Here is a 22,061-nt window from a genome sequence, read left to right on the forward strand (position 1 = left end):
ATTAGGGTTTCTAACACTGTATTTCAAAAATATGGGACAGATGTGACAAAGGATTGGCCAGGCCAAACTTGAGTGGCGTTGCGTCTCCACATGCCAGGTCGAAATACAGGATAAAAGGCATTATGTACGAATTTAGTGTGAAACAAGCAGTTTTTTCTTTAGATGAGGGATGTCCCTTCAAACACAGAACTGTTGGAAACCTCAGCCAGAGCTGCCAGGGCAATAAGTAGATGTAAAACACGTTGCATAATGAAGTTTGTCATTCACTGACATATTCCCTAATGTTGCCAAGGGTTACCTCCTTGTGCTCCAGAAAGAGAGTGTAGTGATGCCATGTTTCTGTCTCGCTAAGCCCTGGTGTGTAGTAAAATGTTTATGTATCTAATAAGGGATTTATACCGTTCATGTCTTATAAGTTAGAGGTGGGTCTGAATTGCCACCCAGAATCCAAGTGCACCCTGAAGGAGCTGGAGTGTTTCCTGCTAAAATTTTGTGAGAACAGCATGCTATGGTTCAGCTATTATGCACTGTCACTTTGGCTTTGTCAGTGATGGCATGTGTAAGGCCAACAACTGGGGAGAGGAGGAGGTAGCTGCTATTTGTTCTTTGTAAACAAAACTCCCCATTACAGAGGAGCCTTAAGGAGATCCTAATTGTAGCCTTTATCAACAGATTATGCACTTGTCTTAGTGACACCTTTTCTCGAGTATTTAGATGCAAACTTAGCCTACATTATCTGAGATCAAATATGGGGTGAAATCCTGCATCGAAGTCAACAGCAAAACTTTCATTGACTTCAGAGGGGCCAGGTTTTCACCCTGGGATATTGGTGGGTTTGGAAAGCACAAATGTCTCACCTTCCCAACATTGAACTGCCACTATCTTCTCTCAATGTAGGTTTTTATACAAAGCTTTCCTGTAGTATTTGAGCAAATTCTGTGCAGTATTTGACATGGTTCACACTGCACAGGTGTCATCGGATGTTTGGCTGCATGTGTTCTCCCTATGTGCTATTCCAGTTCTGTGCAGACAGCTGGCACAGCAGACCTCAAGCGAACTGCCCAATGACTACAAAATACATTAAGGTGCAAAGGCACCCAGCCAGGTTTATTGTTGACGAAGCACAGTAACAGCACTTGGCAGACTTTACGAAGATACTAAGGGCTTGGCTACACTCACGCTTTACAGCGCTGCAACTTTCACGCTCAGGGGTGTGAAAAAACATCCCCCTGAGCGCTGCAAGATGCAGCACTGTAAAGCGTCAGTGTAATTAGGGCTACACCCGTAAAGGATGTGGTTTACGTGCAGCGCTGGGAGAGCTCTCTCCCAGCGCTGCCGCTCTGACCGCACGCACACTTCAAAGCGCTGCCGCTGCAGCGCTCCGAAGTTCCAAGTGTAGCCATACCCCAAGACATGTTTGCTTGTGACAGCAGACGCAGCTCAGCCAGTGGCAGGACTTTCCACTGCTCCCTAGGCTGGCCAAAGACGCTCCCTCTGTGATACAGCTTTATACACCAATACAAACAAGTTACGTATCACCCTTGATGTATCAGGGTGCCACCCATTGCCTTGTACTTGTAGGTTCAATTAAAACATCTGTATTTGTCACACTGTCATCCTGACCTTATCTTTAGGATGGGTCAGTGTGTTCCTGTTATCTTTGGGGAGTGTGCTGGTATCGAGGTGTTCTGGTACTGCCTTTCTGGAATGTGTTTGCGTGTATCTTCTTATGCTTAGCACTACTTAGGAATGTGTGTTTCTACAATCTCAGCCCTGTTCTTGGCAGATTCTGTGAGCAGGACCTGTCTCTTGCTCACAACTTAACTTTGCTTTATAGTAGCAAGTTTTGACCATCACTTTAACCCAGGCTTCAGGCCTCGTACAAGGCCTCTAATACAAGGCCTTCTGTTTCAGGCCCTCTTCCTGCTACAACAGGTAACATTCTCTCAGCTCCATCAGTTTGCATTTGTGCAATCTTTCTGAACAAACACTAAGCTAAAGCAGATTGCACGTGTATGCATGGGAGTGACAGTTATCTTATTTTGATTCTGCTTTTATGTCGTTCTTGTAAGAGTGTATCGTGTGTGTCATAATAATGTATGAAGGATTAAAATATGTTTTCCTTTTTCTTTGATTGTAGAGGTGACATGGAATCCACGCTCTTGGAGTGAAAGAGAAGAAGCGACATTTGATAAATGGAAGCCATGAAGATATCAAAACTGTTCTATGGTTTGGGGATTTTTGCATGTGTAGCTATTTATGTTGTTTATATAAAATGGCATTTGTACGCCAAACCAATCTCAGGTACAACAGAATGGGCTACTGAAAGTAGGAGAGGCAAACTAGACCATCAGACATTGATGACTGATTACTCAGTGTTTTATGGAATTATGTTTGATGCTGGAAGCACTGGAACTAGAATACATATTTTTAAATTTACACAGAAATCAAAAGGTATGACAAGCTCCTTAAATTAACGCTTTTATTAATTTCTCTCCAGGCATCCTTGAGAAAGGAGTTAAATCTTAAACCATCCTATTTTAAAACCAATTTGTACATCTCAGCCTGCGAGTTGGTGATTATCACTGTTAGTACAGCTGATCAGTCACATTTGTCTTGTATAGCTCCCATTACTGTAGTGTCTGAGGTCCTCATTAAACAGTAGCTCCTCAGTCCTCAGAACACTGCTCTGAGAGAGAGAGAGTGACTTGACCAAGGTTACACAGGGATCTGTGGCAGGGCTGATCTCCTGTATTCCAGACCTGTGACTTAGCCACTGGATATTCCTTCATCTGAGCTTCCTGGAAACAATAGCCTCCTCTAATGCTCCAATTCAGCACAGTACATAAGTATGTGCTGAAATCATACTGATTTCAATGGGACTTAAGCACATGCTTAAAATTAAACGTGTTTATATACTGTGCTGAATCTGGGCCTAAAGCATTTTTGAGAAATAAGACACCAGTTGCCACACACTAGTTCTACCTTGTAGTAACAAGCATCAGTGATTTAAATTTTGTAATGCACAGTGAATCCAGTCTAAAAGACTAAACGAAGAGAATGCTAAGGATGGAAAGTGAAGCACTTCAGTCGCTAAATGTCAAGGTTATTTGCCTACATTACTTAGGCCCAGATCCTCCAAGATATTTAGGTAGCCAACTGCCATTGATTTCAGTGGGAGTCAAGTGCCTAAATACCTTTGACGATTGAAGCCTACATATTAACAAAGGATGTTTGTTCTTCAGTCTGTTAGTGAAGACACCAAGAATTCCTCCCCCCCAATGTTTTAATAATTAATGTAATAACACTCAAAGCTTGAATCATAACATTGTTCTAAGTGTTTCTCTGATGCATGTACAAAGCAATGCTTTCATAATGAACATTGATAGATACTTGTAAGAGAGGCATCACAGATAGAGTGGGACCTGTACTTAGATGACCTAAGTTCTGTTCCAGTTCTGCTGCTGGCTTGCTGAGTTTCACTAGAAATGTCCACTCAACTTCTTTGCTGATCTGTACCATCACACTAATCCTACATCTCTTGGGGATGTTGTGAGACTTAGTTGGCTTGTGAAGTTCTGTAAGATACTTGGGTGGAAGATGTTGTATGAGTGCTAAGTGTTAAAAAAAATGCAGGACTCCCCAGTATATGATTTAGGGACAGATTGTCCTTACTCATCTAGGTGAGCATTTACTCACGGAGCAAGTCCAGTGACATCAGTAGAACTGCTCATGTGAGTAAGGGCTGCCCTACTCCTCCACAGTTCACACCCATAGTTCATTAATTCCTTTTTTTAATTTGAACTGTGTAATTTTACATTGTCTTCCACATATCAGTTCATCATTAAACATCTTATTCTTTTACAGCAAGAAAATAAACCTTTTAATTGCATTGTAAGTAACTTTTGGCAGTGTCCTTGTGTACAGAAACCGGGCTGTGACCATATTTAAACATTATGGGTGTGATTGTCACACATGCTTAACATTGGCCTAACTCTGCTTCCATTGACGTAAATTGGAGCAGAGTCAGGCCAATACTAAGCACTTTGAAAAGTTCCACCCTTGTTAATTGGACTGTTTTGAAGGTAGATTAGCCCAGGTAATAGGAGAAGTGAGGAGATGAAATAAATTCTGAGAAACTTGGATTCTTGCTATTCCGGATATGAGCAGAAACCAGCACCTGTCTATCAATTAATTGTGACTCCTAAAAAAACATTTTGACAAGGGTTGACCCCCATAATGACAGGTGCATTTTAGTTGTAAGGCTGCCTTTGATTTTCTCCTTTAGAGTAGGCTTCAGATTATTCCCATTAGCCTTAATTATGCAAAATTAGCATATAAAGGTTTAACTTGCAAAATGATCTTTTATATCAAGACCTATGCTTTTTTACTCTTAAAAATTATTGCTTTTGCATAGAGACTCCCAAATTAAGCCATGAAACATTTAAAGCACTGAAGCCAGGACTCTCTGCTTATGCTGATGATATTGATAAGGTAACTATGCTTTTTTCTAATTGTTAAAAGATGTCTGATAGAAAGAAACTCACTCTTTATATGCTTTGCAAATGAAGCAGTGTTGAAGATTGCTATAGTATAATATACTCCTCTTTGTATCAGTCTGTTTCTGATTGACTTCAGTGGGAATTTGCGGCACTTGGTGTCTCCAAGAATTGCCCAGCATTTTGGAGTGTCAAACCCATGTGCTAAAAGCATAAATATTTCTACTAACTGATTGACTAACATGATTAGGTTGACAGAAGCAATGTTATGGTCTTCCTGGAAAAGGATGGAAACAAGTAATGTACCATGTTTCATCACTGTCATGATTGATAAATTTCCCAATTCCGTCAAATGAGCTAAACAGGCAGTTAAGCCTCAGTTCAAGACTGCATATAAGCACATGCTTATGTGCTCTCCTGGATGGGGATTCCTTCTTGAATAAGTGCTTGAATGTCATGGCCTTTTCCTGTCTCTGCATAGTTTTTTATCCTTAGGATCCAGGACCAGAAGGGTGATCATCTAGTGTGACCTCCTGTATTGTACAGGCCAGAGAACTGCCCCAAAGTAATTCCTAAAACATATCTTTTAGAAAAACATCCAGTCTTGATTTTAAAATTGCCAGTGATAGAGAATCCACCACAATCCTTGGTAGACTGTTCCACTGATTGATTACCCTCACTGTTAAAAAAATAAATAAATAAATAAATAAAAATTACACTTTATTTCCAGTGTGAATTTGTCTTGCTTCAATTTCCAGCCATTGAATTGATTAGACCTTTCTCTGCTTGATTGAAGAGCCAGTTATAAGATATGTTCTCTGTAAACACACTTAGAGACTGTGATCAAGTTACCCCTTAAACTTCTCTTTGTTACATTGAGTTCCTTGAACCTATCACTATAAGGCATGTTCTTTCATCATTCTCCTGCTCTCCTCTGAACCCTCTCCAGTGTATCAGCATCCTGTTTGAATTGTGGACACCGGAACTGGACACAATATTCCAGTAGTCGTTGCAGCAAGTGCTGGATACATAAGTAATGTAACCTCTCTGCTCTTGAGATTTTCCTATGCACAGCTAACCAGATGTCTGTATTGCTTTTTCCTCTCTCCTCACAGAGTGCTCAGGGGATACAAGAACTTTTAGAAGTTGCTAAGGATGAGGTTCCTATGGAGTTGTGGAAGTTTACTCCTTTGGTCCTTAAAGCAACAGCTGGTTTACGGCTGTTGCCAGGAGATAAAGCTCAGAAGTTGCTGGATAAGGTAATTTTTTTTTCTTTACACTTCAGAGCAGAATTTGGTCCACTGTAGAATACATATACTTTTTTTCTTGTACTGCTTTCAGTGTAATTTAAATATTCTTCTTCGAGTGCTTGCTCATATCCATTCCAGTTAGGTGTGCGCGCGCCGCGTGCACGTTCATCAGAAGATTTTTACCCTAGCAACACTCGGTGGGCCGGCAGGGCGCCCCCTGGAGTGGCGCCACTATGGCGCCTGATATATACCCCTGCCGACCCAGCCGCCCTTCAGTTCCTTCTTACCGCCCGTGTCGGTCGTTGGAGCAGTGGAGCGCAGCTTAGTTGATCTCCATGTCCCTAGCTATTCGCTCATTTATATAGTTATTGTGTATATAGTTTGATTTCTATAGTTAGTTCTGTTTTAGTAGTTCTTGTAATAGTTATTGTATATAGTTAAAGAGGATCGGGGTTTAGCCCCTTTTTCTCATCCGGTACCGGGGCCCATGCCCGGTTCACCGGGCTTCAAACCGTGCACGGCCTGTCATTGGGCCGATGCCCACAGGAGACCCTCATGACTCCTGTTTAAAGTGCTTGGACGAATCCCACCTCGTGGACAAGTGCCGAATTTGCAAGGCTTTCAAGCCCCGGACAAAAAAGAAACGGGACATCCGCCTGAAGCAACTTTTGATGGAGGCTGCTCTAACTCCTCCGTCTTCGGCACCGACTGCGGCACCGGGGACAAGTGCCTCCTCCGCACTGGAGCGAACGACTACAGTGAAGGCTCCTCAACACCAGCCTTCACCGGCCCAAGCTCCTGCCCAGCACCTCTCTCTCCCCCCAAGGAGCAAGAAGCATAAGACTCCTGCGGCCCCTGTATCTACGCCGCAGTCAGAGCGTACAACTAAGTCAGACCGCTTGGCACTGCCAACTGCCGCGGCACCGAAGACTTCTGCACTGTTGATTCCAATCTCACAAGAGCCGTTGAGTCCGGTGCCTATCAGCTCCCTGGCACACGCCGTGGTCAAGCTTATCGTGCCCTCCACGCCGGAGACCTTCTCCACAGCATGGGAGCTGATTGCCTTGACGGAGCCCGAGCTGCCTCAACCCCCGGCACCGCCAGTGCGGGTTGTTCAGTCATTGGGCAAGCCCGCCATGATGAGGCCGTCTTCACCCGGTACCATCAAACGTCGTCGGTCATGATCCAGGTACCGCAGGCACTCTCGGTCCCTCATCGATCCCGACGCCGCTTGCAGTCCCGGTACCGGTCGTACTCGCGGCACTGCTCGAGATCCCGGTCGCTGTCCCGGTACTCTCGGCACCGGTCCAGGTCCCGGCACCGCAGTACCTCTCGCAGCCAATCTCGGCACGGAGCTTCAAGGCACCAGTCGACCTCCGGGCACCGCGCTGGTCGCAGGTCCCGGTCCCACTCTGGGCACCGATACAACTCCTGATACCGTTCTCCAGTACCGCGTAGAGAAGGATCGAATGGACGCAGAGACCCGGTCCAGTCGGCCTCAGCTCCTCCGTGGCCTTCTCGTCACCCATCCGTCTCATCCCATGCGGACAGTGCTTCCTATGGGGATTCGGATACACATACCCATGGCCCGGACCACGGACCTCATCAGTGGTCCTTTTGGACCCCTTGGGCTTATCACCAAGCCCAAGGGGAACCAACTGGCCCATCATGCTCCGGTCACTCAGAACACCGTGTGCCAGAGGCCACTGTGAGCAGACCTCCTCCGGCTGGTACAGAGGAAACCCGTACCCACAAACTGGAAACCGCATGATCTTACGGCTTCGGAGGTCCCCCAGGATCAGGAGTCAGTACAGGACCCACTCGTCCCTGGGCTGTCATCCTCCTCTTCTCCGGATGAGGCAGTAGCGAGGACGTCATCATCAGGCCCACCTCCGATTGACCTCAGGTCACACCAGGACCTTCTGCGGCGTGTTGCTCAGAATATTAACTTACCAGTAGAGGAAGTTCCAGAGGTGGAGGACCCGGTGATAAGTATATTGTCGGCAGAGACACGAACTAGAGTGGCTCTCCCTTTCATCCGTTTGATCCAGGCTAGAGCAGACACCATCTGGCAATCCCCGGCATCCGTCCGGCCCCCAGCCAGAGGGGTCGAATGGAAGTACATGGTGCCTTCCAAAGGGTATGAGTACCTATATGTGCACCCCCCTCCCTGTTCATTGGTTGTACGGTCTGTCAATGAACGGGAGCGCCACGGCCAACAAGCCCCTGCACCTAAATCAAGGGAGGCCAGGCGAATGGATTTGTTGGGACGAAAAATCTATTCCGCAGAAGGCCTCCAACTCAGGGTAGCAAACCAGCAAGCTTTCCTGAGTAGGTACAACTACAACGCCTGGGAGGCGGTTGGGAAGTTTGCAGAGCTGGTCCCGCAGGACTCCCGCCAGGAATTTACAGCACTCCTGGAGGAGGGGAAGAGAGTAGCACGGACCTCCCTGCAGGCCTCGCTGGATGCCACCGATTCGGTGGCTAGAACGGTCGCCTCTGGAATAACCATGCGACGTATATCATGGCTGCAAGTGTCAGGCCTGCCACCTGAACTTCAACATACCATACAAGACTTGCCATTTGATGGACAGGGCTTGTTCTCACAAAAGATGGATCCCAGGCTGCAGAGTCTAAAGGACAACCACATAATTATGCGTTCGCTGGGAATGCGTATGCCACAGACTCAAAGACAGTCATTCCGCTCCCAACCTCAGCGCCCTTACCCCCCGCCTAGGCCAAGGCAAGACTTTGCCAGAAGACGAGGTCGTACCAACCGCAGACATCAGTCTGGACCTCAAGGGGGTAACAGTTCCGGTCCCACCAAACCAACAGCGGAACCCAAATCAAACTTTTGAGGGTGCGCCCGAAAGCAGTGTACCAATTGCCTCCCAGGATCCCTTTCAGTTCTACAACTGCCTTTCCCCGTTCCTCCCTGCGTGGTCCCAGGTAACTTCAGATCGTTGGGTCCTACGCACAGTGGAGCTTGGATACCATCTTCAGTTTATTTCACCCCCTCCTCGTCCCTCTTCAGGGACCCCTCTCACGAGCAACTCCTCCTGCAGGAGGTTTGGAGGCTCCTTACAATTGTAGCTATAGAGGAGGTACCGGAAGAATTAAAGGGCAAGGGGTTTTATTCCCAATATTTCCTAATCCCCAAGGGGAAAGGGGGTCTCCGGCCTATCCTAGACCTGCGAGGACTGAACAAATTCATGAAAAAGTTCAAGTTCCGCATGGTATCCCTGGGAACCATCATTCTTCCCTGGATCCCGGAGATTGGTACGCCGCCCTCGACATGAAGGATGCATATTTCCACATTGCAATTTACCCCCTGCACAGACGGAATCTACACTTTGTGGTGAATCATCAACATTATCAGTTTACCATCCTTCCCTTTGGCCTCTCCTCGGCCCCTCGGGTCTTCACGAAGTGTATGGCGGTCGTTGCAGCTTCCCTACATCATCGTTGAATATATGTCTTTCCTTACCTCGACGACTGGCTTATTCAAGGGGCCTCTGAGGCACAAGTCATCAGTCATGTGACCATCATCAAGGACCTATTCATGCGTCTAGGCCTGATAATCAATTTAGAAAAGTCCACTCTGGTGCCTACGCAGAGGATAGAGTTTATTGGGGCCATGCTGGACTCCAACCTTGCAACGGCCAGTTTGCCCCCACATCGTTTTCAGGCTATAGTCTCCCTTGTACAAAGGCTTCAGAGCTTCCCAACAACCTCTGCCCGCACTTGCCTTGGCCTCCTCGGTCACATGGCTGCACGCACATTCGTCACAAAGCATGCCAGACTGCGAATGCGTCCTCTCCAAACTTGGCTCACCTCAGCCTATTGTCCAGGCAGAGACGCCATAGACATTATACTCACAATTCCGCCGAGCATTCTACGCTCCCTCGACTGGTGGCGAACGTCATTCCTGGTGTGTGCAGGTCTGCCGTTCCATCCACCGCAGCCCTCCATGTCCCTAACAACGGACGCGTCATCTCTGGGCTGGGGTGCTCACCTAGGGCACCTTTGCACTCAAGGCCTTTGGTCGTCCCAGGAGTTGACGTTACACATCAATGTCCGAGAATTGAGAGCGGTCCGGCTGGTGTGCTGAGCGTTCCAATGGCATCTACAGGGCTGTTGTGTTGCAGTGTTCACGGACAACATAATGGCCATGTATTGCATAAACAAACAGGGAGGGACACGGTCCTCCCCCCTTTGTCGGGAGGCGATTCAACTGTGGGATTTCTGCATAGCCCACTCAATAGACCTGGTAACCTCTTTTCTCCCAGGAGTCCGGAACACTCTCGCAGATCAACTGAGCAGATCCTTCCTGTTGCACGAGTGGTCCATTCTGTTTTCCGGAGGTGGGGCTTTCCCCACATAGACCTTTTTGCCTCCAGAGTAAACAGGAAACGTCAGGTGTTCTGCTCCCTGCAAGATCGCTCCCCGGGCTCCCTCTTGGACGTGTTCCTAATTCCGTGGAAAGGTCACCTATTTTATGCCTTCCCACCATTTCCTCTCATCCACCAAGTTCTACTCAAGCTCTACAGGGACAGAGCCCGCCTAATACTGATCGCTCTGGCATGGCTGAGACAGCACTGGTACACCCTGCTGCTCGACCTTTCTCTGACAGACCCGATTCCCCTGCCACTCTGCCTGGACCTCATAACGCAGGACTTCGGCAGGCTTCACCACCCGGACCTGCAGTCCCTTCATCTGACAGCATGGCTGCTGTCTGGTTGAGCCAATCGGAGTTGCGTTGTTCTACCTCAGTGCAACAGGTGCTGCTGGGAAGCAGAAAGCCTTCCACACGAAAGACGTATCGCGCTAAATGGAAGCGCTTCTCTCACTGGTGCGCCCAGCATGACCTTACCCCACAGGGTGTATTGATCCCCATTATCTTGGACTATTTATGGTCCCTCAAAGAGCAGGACCTGGCGATCTCTTCTATCAGGGTGCATCTTGCAGCTATTTCCACCTTCCATCCTGGGGAAACCGGCAGTTCCCTTTTTTCTCACTCCATAGTTTCCAGATTCCTCAAAGGCTTGGAGCGACTCTACCTTCAGGTCAAACACCCAACCCCTACCTGGGATCTAAACCTCGTATTAGCTAGGCTCATGGGTCCTCCCTTTGAGCCTTTAGCCACATGCTCGCTGCTGTACCTGTCCTGGAAGGCAGCCTTCCTCGTCGCTATCACCTCAGCTAGCGATTCTCGGAACTTCAAGCACTGACTGTGGATCCCCCGTATACGGTATTCCACAAGGACAGGGTACAGCTGCGACCGCACCCGGCATTCCTCCCTAAGGTGGTCTCTGCCTTCCACATTAATCAGGACATCTTTCTACCGGTTTTTTTTGCGAAGCCGCATTCATCGCATCGGGAACAACAGCTGCATACTCTGGATGTCCGCGGGTCTCTCGCCTTTTATATCGAGAGGACCAAACCCTTCCGACGTTCGCCTCAGCTATTTGTAGCAGTGGCAGAGTGCACGAAGGGCATGCCAATCTCTTCCCAACGAATTTCATCTTGGGTGACATCCTGTATTCGGGCATGCTATGACGTGGCTCACGTTCCGACCAGCCATCTCACCGCCCATTCTACTCGGGCTCAAGCCTCATCTGCCGCATTCCTGGCCCATGTTCCCATCCAGGAAATATGCCGTGCGGCTACCTAGTCTTCCATCCACACCTTTGCATCGCACTACGCATTGGTCCAGCAGTCCAGAGACGATGTTGCCTTTGGCTCAGCGGTCTTACATTCCGCAACGTCTCGCTCCGACCCCTCCGCCTAGGTAAGGCTTGGGAATCACCTAACTGGAATGGATATGAGCAAGCACTCAAAGAAGAAAAGACGGTTACTCACCTTTGTAATTGTTGTTCTTCGAGATGTGTTGCTCATATCCATTCCAAACCCACCCTCCTTCCCCACTGTCGGAGTAGCCGGAAAGAAGGAACTGAGGGATGGATGGACCAGCAGGGGTATATATCAGGCACCATAGCGGCGCCACTCCAGGGGGCACCCTGCCGGCCCACCAAGTGTTGCTAGGGTAAAAATCTTCCGACGAACATGCACATGGCGCACCCACACCTAATTGGAATGGATCTGAGCAACACGTCTCAAAGAACAACAGTTACAAAGGTGAGTAACCATCTTTTCCATTTTCACCATTTAGACTGTGTAGCAGTGCTCAATTATTTGATCACATAGTACATTGTATGTAAATCCTAATACATCAGTCCATTGCAAAAGGCTTCATGATACTAGGTCTGTATGACTAGCCTCTAATGTTCAGCCTTTTATATCTAAAAGTTCTTTGTAAACATATTTAAAATAAAAAAAATTTAATGTGAATTAATGCTGCGAAGGTATTTTAAAGAATTTGTCAAAAATATTCTTGGCACGTAATATTTTTCTCAGTATAGTTGATACTGTTGGAGTCAAGACAGTAGGTGTTATCAGAATTAAAATGAAATAGTACATTATTCAAAAACAACAGATTAATGATAGCTACAGAAAAGTCCATCCACAACTAACTCCAGCTATAGAGCAATTAGTCTATGTATGAAACTTGATTTAAACAAATATTTTTGGGCATCCTAAATGTGTTTGAGTTAAAACTCATTATAAATATGTCACATGTAAGTTTGAGGCATTTTTAGCTATTGTCAATGGTTTGTTCAGTGCTTTCGATGTCCGTTCTTCCTGGTTTTAATCAGAGTCCTGTATTTTTGAAAATTAACTGGCTACTGAATTAGCCACATAATAAATATGATGAGGCAGAATAGTTCTGCTCAAATTAGCTTTCATTTTTAAAACTGGGTTTCTAGTCCTTATGGTTGTGGGAATACCTATCAAATGTGCACCAGTGCCATATTTTTCAGAATTAGCAAGCGGCATGAAACAGTGGCTCTGAGAGAAATGTAAATTGTCTCATTCAGCTCAATGTGTGGACTACGAAGCCTAATGACAGCTATTCCAGTACTGATCATTTTAGCAGAAACACCCAGCCAATATGTTTTAGCAATCATTGTGGGTTACAGTGTTGGATACTGGGGCATAACTGATTAGTTACAAGAGTGGTGAATTCTGGTATCAAGCTCCTCCCCTATCCAAAAAATGTCAGTTTACCTCTGACCCATCTGTGCTAGAAGTTTTGCCCACTGGATGCCAAAATCCTAAACTGCTTCCCATGCTTTTCTGGTGCCCAGAACCCCAACTGTCCCATCCTATCTGTCAAAACCTCTAGCTTCTCCCTGACAGCTGCACCCTGGAAGTTGTGAGTTAGCAATACAAAAATCAGAAGCACACTGGAAAGTGACAATTCTAGGGCAATATGAAATCGAACTTAATATCAAAGTATATAACACAAGAAACTAACTATCATTCATTTCCATATTGCATTTTCTTAAAGCTGCTGCAGAATTTCCAGTCTGACTCTCACGAGAAGCCATAGAAGCCGGGGACCTTGCTGTAGAATCTAGATTGGAGAATGTGGGACTTCTGGCTTTAACTTCGAGTGCACTCATGAGGCATTACTGTGCTCATTAGTAATGTTTTTCACCAGGGTATTCTTTAAAGTGTCTTTCTCCTGCTTTCCTCTTTACACACTCCATGGGCTTCATGTTGCAGTTGCCATCCTTCTGGCTAAACCAAACTAAACCAGATTCCCTTTAAGACCCTATCAACGTTTGTCCTTATTTGTCCAGACTGGTTACTGTTGAACAACATCAGGTATTGTCCTGGGGTGGAATCCACTGGCTCTGTAGCACTGCCATGCAGCCTCTACCAACCCTGTTTCTGCATCACAGTACAAAGCCATTGACTAGATTGACAACTTCTTTAAAAAGCTGAGCAGTGTTTAGTACAAGCTGGATTCTAAGAGCCACTCAGCACATGAGGCTTCTGACTGCAGTGCAGATGCTTAGCAGCACTCTGGACTTGACTCCAGGGCAATAAAATATTCTACAACACACCCATCCCTGTCTAGCAAAAAACCTCCACTGATTTTTCTTTACATTTAGGTAAAAGAAATTTTCCAGACATCTCCTTTCTTTGTAAGGGATGACTGTGTCTCCATAATGAATGGAACTGATGAAGGTAGGATAAATTTCTGGGGCATGTTTTTATAGTCTTACACATGAACACTTTTGTATAAATGAGTTAACGAAATTGCCCCAATCCTACAGCTGGATCCTCTAGTCCAGACTCTTGTGTCTAAGCTGCGTCTCCACTAATGTCAGTGGAAATCCACATGCATGTGGATCTCTGCTAGCAGATCTCATTGATAGAATGAGACCGATGTTTGTTTTTAATTTGTGTTCCAAAATTGCACCAACCAAAAAACTTTTGAGGCTTAACGTTTGACTCCTTAAATAAGTGGATTGATTTAAGTGCTTGAGCACCCAGCAGTTCCAGTTGACTCAATGGGAGCTGCTATGTGCTCAGCACTTCTGAAAATCAGGCCACATTTTTGGTGCCAAAATATACTTGGAAGCCTAAAGTTAGGCTCCCACTCTTGAAAATCTTGGCCTTGAGTTGCCTTAAGTAGGCAGTATTAGTTCAAGTTTATGTAGTCCACTTCTTAACTGTAAATGTACAAAGTTTGTGGGGTTTTTTTAATAGTCTGTAAATGTGAATTAAAGTTGAAAAACTGTTATGGAAGAGAAAATGCAAACTGAGATTAACGAGGTTAAGATAAAAAGAATGCTGAGGTTGGGTCCAAAATTTGATATAACTTTATAAATGTTTAAGGAAAATCTACCAAATTCTAAATATATAATGTCATTAATGCTGTTCAGATAGTTAACTTTAAAATAGCTACCTTGTTCACTTCTTAATTTAAGAAAATGTTTTGAGCTCTGTTTTTTTTGCTCTGTAACAACAGTTAACACGTTCCCTGGGCATATTCCCTGTGGTGCGCTGATATTTTAACACTGATAACTATTTTAAGTTGTTAATTAGGCCTATTAATTTCTTTTATTAATAGAAAAGACAATGTTTGTGAAATGGGAAAAGGACAAAATTTTCAGTTCTCCAAAGTTCTTGGGAGAGAAAAATAGGAAAATGAAGAAAACCCAAATTCTTAGTATTTAAAAAGAGAATAATTTTTTAAAATGTCCTAAGTGTAACTAAATTCAGTCAGTGCGGCTCTGTTGCCAGACAGGAGTCACTCTACAGCAGCAGTTCCCAAACTTTAACATCCTGTGAACCCCTTTCACTAAAATGTCAAGTCTCGTGAACCGCCTCCTAAAATTGAGTATTTCCAGGGATTTTCTCCTTTACCTGATTATAAATTATAAAAGCAATCATGTTGGAAATATAAAATTTGTTTTTATGACATGCTTATTACACACTCTTTATTATTAATTATTATTTATCATTATAGTATTTTTATTACATTATGAAAATGGCAACACTCTTCCAAGATCCCACTTTTGTAGCTTGTATCACTTTGAATAAGCCTGTTATAAGACAAGGCTCCTGTGTTCCATGGAGGAGTATCAGATGTGAAACAGCATAAAGGTATTTAAGAAGCCAACTCAAAGAGTTCCTCCTACACACAGGAACGGCGCCAGGGTTTCTGACGCCGTAGGCGGACTGCCATTTCGCCGCCCCCCGCGGGTCCGGTGGACCTACCGCAGTCATGCCGGTGGACGGTCCACTGCTGGAAAGGCTCTGGTGGAGCTGCCGCAGTCATTTCGGCAGACGGTACACTGGTCTAAAGGCTCTAATGACTGCGGTAGGTCCACCGGACCCGCGTGCCGCCCCCTCAGCAAAATAGCACCCCCAAAAAAATTCTGGCGCCCTAGACCATTGCCTATGTCGCCTAAATGGTAGCGCCGGCCCTGCCTACACAAGCATTCAGCTCTTGAGCAGTCCAGGCAAACAACGCACGTTACAACAAAGCTTAAACTTGTTCTTCATAATTTTAAAAACAACAGTAGCTGCTTGTTTAATTTTAAAAGCAGCAAAAAATATCCACCTCCCTTTCCATTTCCTATAAGGAGTCTTGAAGTTTAAATCTCAGTGTGATAGAGATGCTTGCTTTGATCTGCTTAGCTCTTGGAAGTCCAGGGGCTCCAGGCTGCTAGCCCCATGCTGCCCGCGGTCCCTTGGGACAGCTCTGTCCACCATTAGGGAATTTTCCCCCAAGAACCTCCTGTAACATTTCATGAACCCCCAGGGGTTCACAAACAACAGTTTGGGAACCACTGCTCTACAGCATGAAGGATTGCTTATTTGTTGATCTTTTAGCTAAAAAATGAAGCCTTTAGAACAAAGCCGTTGCTGCTTATCCACTGATGTGTTTGATATGTAAAGTGGTTGCCAGCCACTTCAAGCAGAGGGACTCAGCCAGTTCGCTTGGATGTTATATAAGCACTTTGGAACAGGGAATGTCTTTTTGTTCTATGGTTGTACAGCACCTAGGACCAGGGGCAGCTTGTCTGGGGCTCCTAGGCACTACAGATATTTAATAATATAAATATTGGCTGCTGAAGCACGTTCTCCATGTTTAAGGTCCCTAACTTACGTTTAAGATTCTTGATTTTTATGGAAGTGTTATTTCTAAAGTCTGGGGGTCTGATTCTCAGGTGGTGCAAATCTGCATAGCTCCATTGAGATCAATAGAACTATGATAATTTACACCAACTGAGGATCTGGCCCTTCATTTCTAATTCTAAACCAAGCATTCTTTTGAGGGTTGCATTAGAAAAAACTACTTGGTAAAGGGGGCATGTGAGTGATGGTCTTTTTTGCATTTAGTCTGGTGTAGGGTGACAGACCCAATTTGCTGATCGTTTAATCTAAAATCTGTAGCTGAACTGTTGAAAAAGACAGCTGTATTTAAAAAAACAAAAAACCCTAAATCTTCAGTCACAAAATCTAAATCAAGAAAAATATTTATGGTTTAACTCGCTGTTTGCCATGGACAGATGACACTGTCTAAAGGCGCGTCTTTCTGGAATGTTCTCTTATCAGGAATTTCGGCCTGGATCACGATCAACTTTTTAACAGGTATGTGTGTGTGTAGCTGTGCCTGATACCTGCAGCTTTCCTGTCTTCACAGTGTCCCTCCCTTGAGTTTATATATAATGGGTGGGCTGTGAGGAGGTTTGGGGTGGCCAGCAAGCACCTCTGGCTATGGGTGAAATCTTGGCCCCAATGAAGTCTATGGGAGCTTTACTGACTTTCATGGTGCCAAGGGTTCACCTCCTATATCTAAGCTTTTACATGCTCCTTTTTCTTGAGAGACCAGGGCATGTGATTCCATCTCTGGAGTACCATTAGCCCCAGGTAAGTCTCTAACTCAGGTACTCTAAATCTTCTTGGCAATTGCACAGAAATAGAGAGAAAAGCATAGAATATTGATATTAGAATCTATTTAGATCACGGTAATGATCCCTAGTAGGGCTGTCAAACGATTAAAAAAAATAACCAAATTAATTGTAAGATTTTTTTTTTTTAAAGTTGCAATTAATGTAAAACTTTAGCGCTTACAAGTTCACTCAGTCCTATTTCTTCTTGTTCAGCCAATCACTAAGACAAACAAGTTTGTTTACGTTTTCAGGAGATAATGCTGCCCGCTTCTTTTTTACGTCACCTGAAAGTGAGAACAGGCATTCGCATGGCACTGTTGGAGTCAGCATTGCAAGATATTTACATACCAGATGCACTAAAGAGTCATATGTCCCTTCATCCTTCAACCACCATTCCAGAGGACATGCTGATAACACTATTTTTTAAAGGAGTGTCAATTAAATTTGTGACTGAACTCCTTGGGGGAGAACAGTATGTCTACTGCTCTGTAGTTTTACCCACATTCTGCCATGTATTTCATGTTATGGTAGTCTCGGATGACAACCCGGTATAAGTTGTTCATTTTAAGAACACTTTCACTGCAGAAACGCAAAGAAGATACCAATATGACATTTCTAAAGATAGCTACAGCACTCAACCCAAGGTTTAAGATTTTGGAAGGCACTTCAGATTCTGAGAGGGACAAGGTGTGGAACATGTCAGAAGTCTGAGAAGAGCAACACTCCAATGTGGAAACTACATAACCTGAACCACCAAAAAAGAAAATCACCCTTCTAGTGGTGGCATCTGACTCGGTGAAAATGAAGGTGCATCAGTATGCACTGCTTTAGATCATTATCAAGCAGAACCCACCTGGTATCCCTTTCAGGTGATGTAAAAAAGAAACAGGAAGCATTATCTCTCTAAATGTAAACAAGCTTGTTTGTCTTAGCTATTGACTGAACAAGAAGTAGGAATGAGTGGAGTTGTAGGTGCTAAAGTTTTACATAGTTTTGTTTTCAAGTACAGTTATGAAAGAAAAATAATTCTACATTTGTAAGTTGCACTTTCATGCTAGGGATTGCACTACGGTACGTGTATGAGGTGAATTGAAAAATAGAATTTCTTTTTGTTTTTTACAGTGGAAATATTTGTAATAAAAATAATATAAAGTTTTAGCACAATGCACTTGGTACTCTGTGTTGTAATTTAAATCAATATATTTGAAAATGTAGAAAAACATCTAAAAATGTAATAAATTTAAATTGGTATTATTATTTAACAGCGCAATTAAAGCTGCAGTTAATCATGACCTTTTAAATCTAGTTAACTTGTGTTGCATTAATTGCTTAACTGGAATTAATTGACAGCCCTAATTCCTAGTATTTATACTGTAGGTGCTGCTGTTATCAAGCAGGCCGGACACTTGCACAGTGTGTGCGCATATGTACTGTGGGTACACAAGAAAAGAATGAAAATGACAGAAGCAAGCGTGCTTCTGTGCATCTAGACATATGCTTCAGTGTTGTGAAATTAAAATTTAGACATGGAATATAAATTTTTCTAAACAGCTAGAAAATAAAATGACTTAAAATAGCGGTAACATGATTGTAACTAAGGCTGTGTCTACACTACAGATGGTACAGTGGCACAGCTTCAGCACTGCATCTATGCAGCTTTAGAATAGACATATCCTACATGAACAGAAGAGAGGGGTTTGTTGACGTACTTAATCCACCTCCCCAAGAGATGGCAGTGTAGACTAGGCCTAAATTTCTCTTTGAAGAACAGTATTTAAGGGTCCCATTTTACAAAGACTAAAGTCCAAGGGATTACTCATGTACCTAAAAGTTAAGTATGTGTTTAAGCCTTGGCGGGATCAAGGCCTAATATTTGTAGTTTGTGGTTTCATGTTTTCTTTCTTTCCTTCTTAGTTTAAGGATCTTTAGGGGAAAAATACAATTATTTCCATACTGTGAAAGGTTATCTCTGTGCAGTTTATCACTCCATTCAACTAGTCTGCCTTTTCAGTTTTGTTTTTATAGCTGGGCAAAAATCCAGGTAGTTAATTACGGAGTTGCGTTCTGTTATATGAAAACTAATTGTGACTGTGTATGCTGTTCATCTCTTACTGTCTATGGGAGGACAGATTCCCCCCCCCCCCCTTTTTAGCCATTTGTTTGATTTTATTGCTTTATGCGTTTGAGTTATTACTGAACACACAATGGCTTTCATTATATCCCATGATGCATTTCAGGTAGCTTAAATGCTCCAGGAAACAGAAGTGTAGGAATGCTGGATTTAGGAGGTGGATCAACACAAATGACATTTCTTCCAATCACTGAGGTAAACTGAACACACGTACTGCAGGGAAACACAGGTTTGAACCAATAGGCATTCTGCTGTTCTAGCAAAAGTATTGAGGCAGTTTGTTACATGAAGGCGTGCTTCCTACTTGTCTCTTAACAAATCTGGGGTCACTTCCTCATAGTTGCCATGGTACAATGATGGTGGTGTCAGTGATTTGTGATCAAGAGAAGACAAGTCTTACCAGAACTACTTTCTGGTTAGGAAAATCACAATCTCTTTGTAAAAAGAACAGGAGTACTTGTGGCACCTTAAAGACTAACACATTTATTTCAGCATAAGCTTTCAAAGAAGCGAGCCGTAGCCCGCGAAAGCTTATGCTGAAATAAATGTGTTAGTCTCTAAGGTGCCACAAGTACTCCTTTTTGCGGATATAGTCTAACATGGCTGCTACTTTGAAATCTTTGTAGTTTCCATTTGTCTCCATAAAAAATTACCATGCAATGGGCAGGATTGATTTTTCATCCAGAGGGGTTCAGAAGTGGAATAAGGGGCCATTGCAACTTAGGAATGAAGTCCATTGATGGAGGTCATGGAAAGAAGTGTATTTTGTTTAAAATCCTTATTTGCATTGGTTTGGTGTCAATATAAATGTTTAAGGTGATATGACTGTAGTGTCAGGTCACTATTTTAGCTCCTGTTCTTATGTTCTGGTCATCTCTAATGGATCCAGGGCTAGTCTGAGACTAGTCTGTAAATAACTTATTTCCACAGCCTGCCAGGACTTTTGTGCAGATGGTAACCTGTTCATATGCTCAAATACCGTATTGTTACTCATTGATGTTTCTGGAAGTTCCAAAAAAAAATCTTACAACGACTTCCTTGTTTCTCCTTATAGATAACTCTCCGGACATCACCAGCTGGCCATATCACTTCATTTCAAATGTTTAACAACACATACAAACTGTATTCATACAGGTTTGTTGTGGGGAAAAGAAAGCGTCGGGTAAAGATGAAAGCCGATTATTGGATGAATGTGATTTTATGCATGTGCTTAACTTTAAGCATTTACATGCTTTGTGCAATTGAGAATCTCATGAGTAACAGTGTTTGCCTCTATTACAAAAACTGGAGAGACTGACTTTGGCAAAATTACTGCTCCTGATGTTCACACAAGTTTATTATAGTGATGGACACATTAACCATGGGAAGAAGGTCCAGTTGGAGGAATCATACCACATATTCTCATATAGCTACAGCCAAATAGACTCCACCTTATTTTCTTCCTTATTGTGCTTTGCTATGTTGGAGTTTAGGTTTGCTTTTTTTTATTTTCTGACATTGGGTGCCTGAAACCCTTTGGGCCATTTGAAAACCACAGCTGAAATCCTAACACTTAGCCTGTGCAAAGCTGAAGGAAATTGAGTCCTTTAGCTAGTTGCCATTATGATCATTCTGTCTCCAAGGCGTAGGCAGTCTGATTCCATGGGTACCATGACAGTGTACAGAATGTCAGACACACGCTGTAATGGCAGCACAGCAGATAGGGGGTGTGATTTGTCCCCTGCTACTGGGTTGAAGGGGTTGGGAGAGCTTGTTCCCATGGGTGGAGGGAGTGTTTCACATCTCAGTGATTCTCTCCAACTTGTGCTTGGTGGGATGTTTGTGAAGTGATGTTATTCTGGGCTGGAAGAAGAGCTGAGACGATGTGGAGCTGTTGGGAGATAGTAGCAAGAGCATTAGGGGAGATCCTGGAGGGCTCCTCCTCCTCAGCCACACAGAGCAGTCTGGTTTTCTACACCATCCCCCTCCCCTCCCCGCCCAGCCCTCCTAAAAAAGAAGTCAGGCCTGATTCAGTTGCAGTCTGAACGAGCAGGATTTCACTCTGACAGTCCCTTCACTATCCTCCACTTGAGAAGAAATGATTTTGCTAGTGTCAGACTGTGGAAGAGAGATGTTGTTAATGGAAGTGACAGCCAACCTTCACTCGAACCACACACAGGCTATTTGCTGCTGAATCACGACGATTTGCTGGAACCGTCCTGCAAATGACTCGCTTGTCCTATCATGATGCCAGTAGAAATGTATCCTTTCACAGAGGCTTTTCTCCTTCACAGTTACCTGGGACTCGGGTTAATGTCAGCAAGGCTCACGATTTTAGGCGGCATTGAGGGACAAGCCTGTAAGTAATCCAACTCAGAGCTCTTGCATTTCAGTGACTTGTAGGATAATTTTTTATAGGCCAAATGATCCTCTGGGCCAGAGGTTCCCAAACTTTTTTTTGCTGTGCCCCCCTCTTTGCAGATTCATGTTCCTTGTGTGACTCCCCTCCTTTCTTCTCTTCCCTCCCCTTTCCTCTTCTGTGTGGCTTCCGCTCTCCCTTTGCAATCACTCTCCTGGCCTGCTGCCCCCTTCTCTCCCCACAGCCCAGCCATGATCGTGACCAGGCTGCACCTGCTGACTCTCCTCACTGGCTCCAGCTGTTTTCTCCCCGCAGTGGCCTCAACCCTGCTCCCGACACTACTGCCTGCTGCCACCGGCCCAGTGGGGCAGGGCAGGGTGTGAGATGGGGGAGGGGGCAGTAATTGGCATTCCAGGGGCAGGCTCGCTCTCCAGCCCCTCCCCTTGTGCATTGGCTGCCTCCACTGCTCTTGCCTGCAGAAGGGCGGTGCCTCCACCAGCTCCTACTCCTCAGAAAGTAGCAAGA

General features: G+C 44.5%; 1 protein-coding gene across 3 annotated transcripts in view; it reads left to right on the forward strand.

The window, feature by feature from the left end:
• Window positions 1-2,138: 2,138 nt before the first annotated feature.
• The window catches only part of ENTPD6 (ectonucleoside triphosphate diphosphohydrolase 6), a 31,619-nt gene continuing 11,696 nt past the window's right edge, over window positions 2,139-22,061 (forward strand). For 2 of the 3 annotated variants that reach the window (XR_012655652.1, XM_032770566.2), the window contains exons 1-8: window positions 2,139-2,454; window positions 4,418-4,494; window positions 5,615-5,758; window positions 13,771-13,846; window positions 16,730-16,765; window positions 19,305-19,393; window positions 20,253-20,332; window positions 21,472-21,536. Coding sequence is in view for 2 of the 3 variants with exons in the window: in XM_032770566.2 (XP_032626457.1) it covers window positions 2,196-2,454; window positions 4,418-4,494; window positions 5,615-5,758; window positions 13,771-13,846; window positions 16,730-16,765; window positions 19,305-19,393; window positions 20,253-20,332; window positions 21,472-21,536 (826 nt within the window). In the remaining variant the exon portion in view is untranslated. The remainder of the gene's footprint in view (window positions 2,455-4,417; window positions 4,495-5,614; window positions 5,759-13,770; window positions 13,847-16,729; window positions 16,766-19,304; window positions 19,394-20,252; window positions 20,333-21,471; window positions 21,537-22,061) is intronic. The other variant, XM_032770567.2, reaches the window with a different exon arrangement.

This window comes from Chelonoidis abingdonii, chromosome 3 (assembly GCF_003597395.2).
Source record: "Chelonoidis abingdonii isolate Lonesome George chromosome 3, CheloAbing_2.0, whole genome shotgun sequence".
Taxonomy (NCBI): Eukaryota; Metazoa; Chordata; order Testudines; family Testudinidae; genus Chelonoidis; species Chelonoidis abingdonii.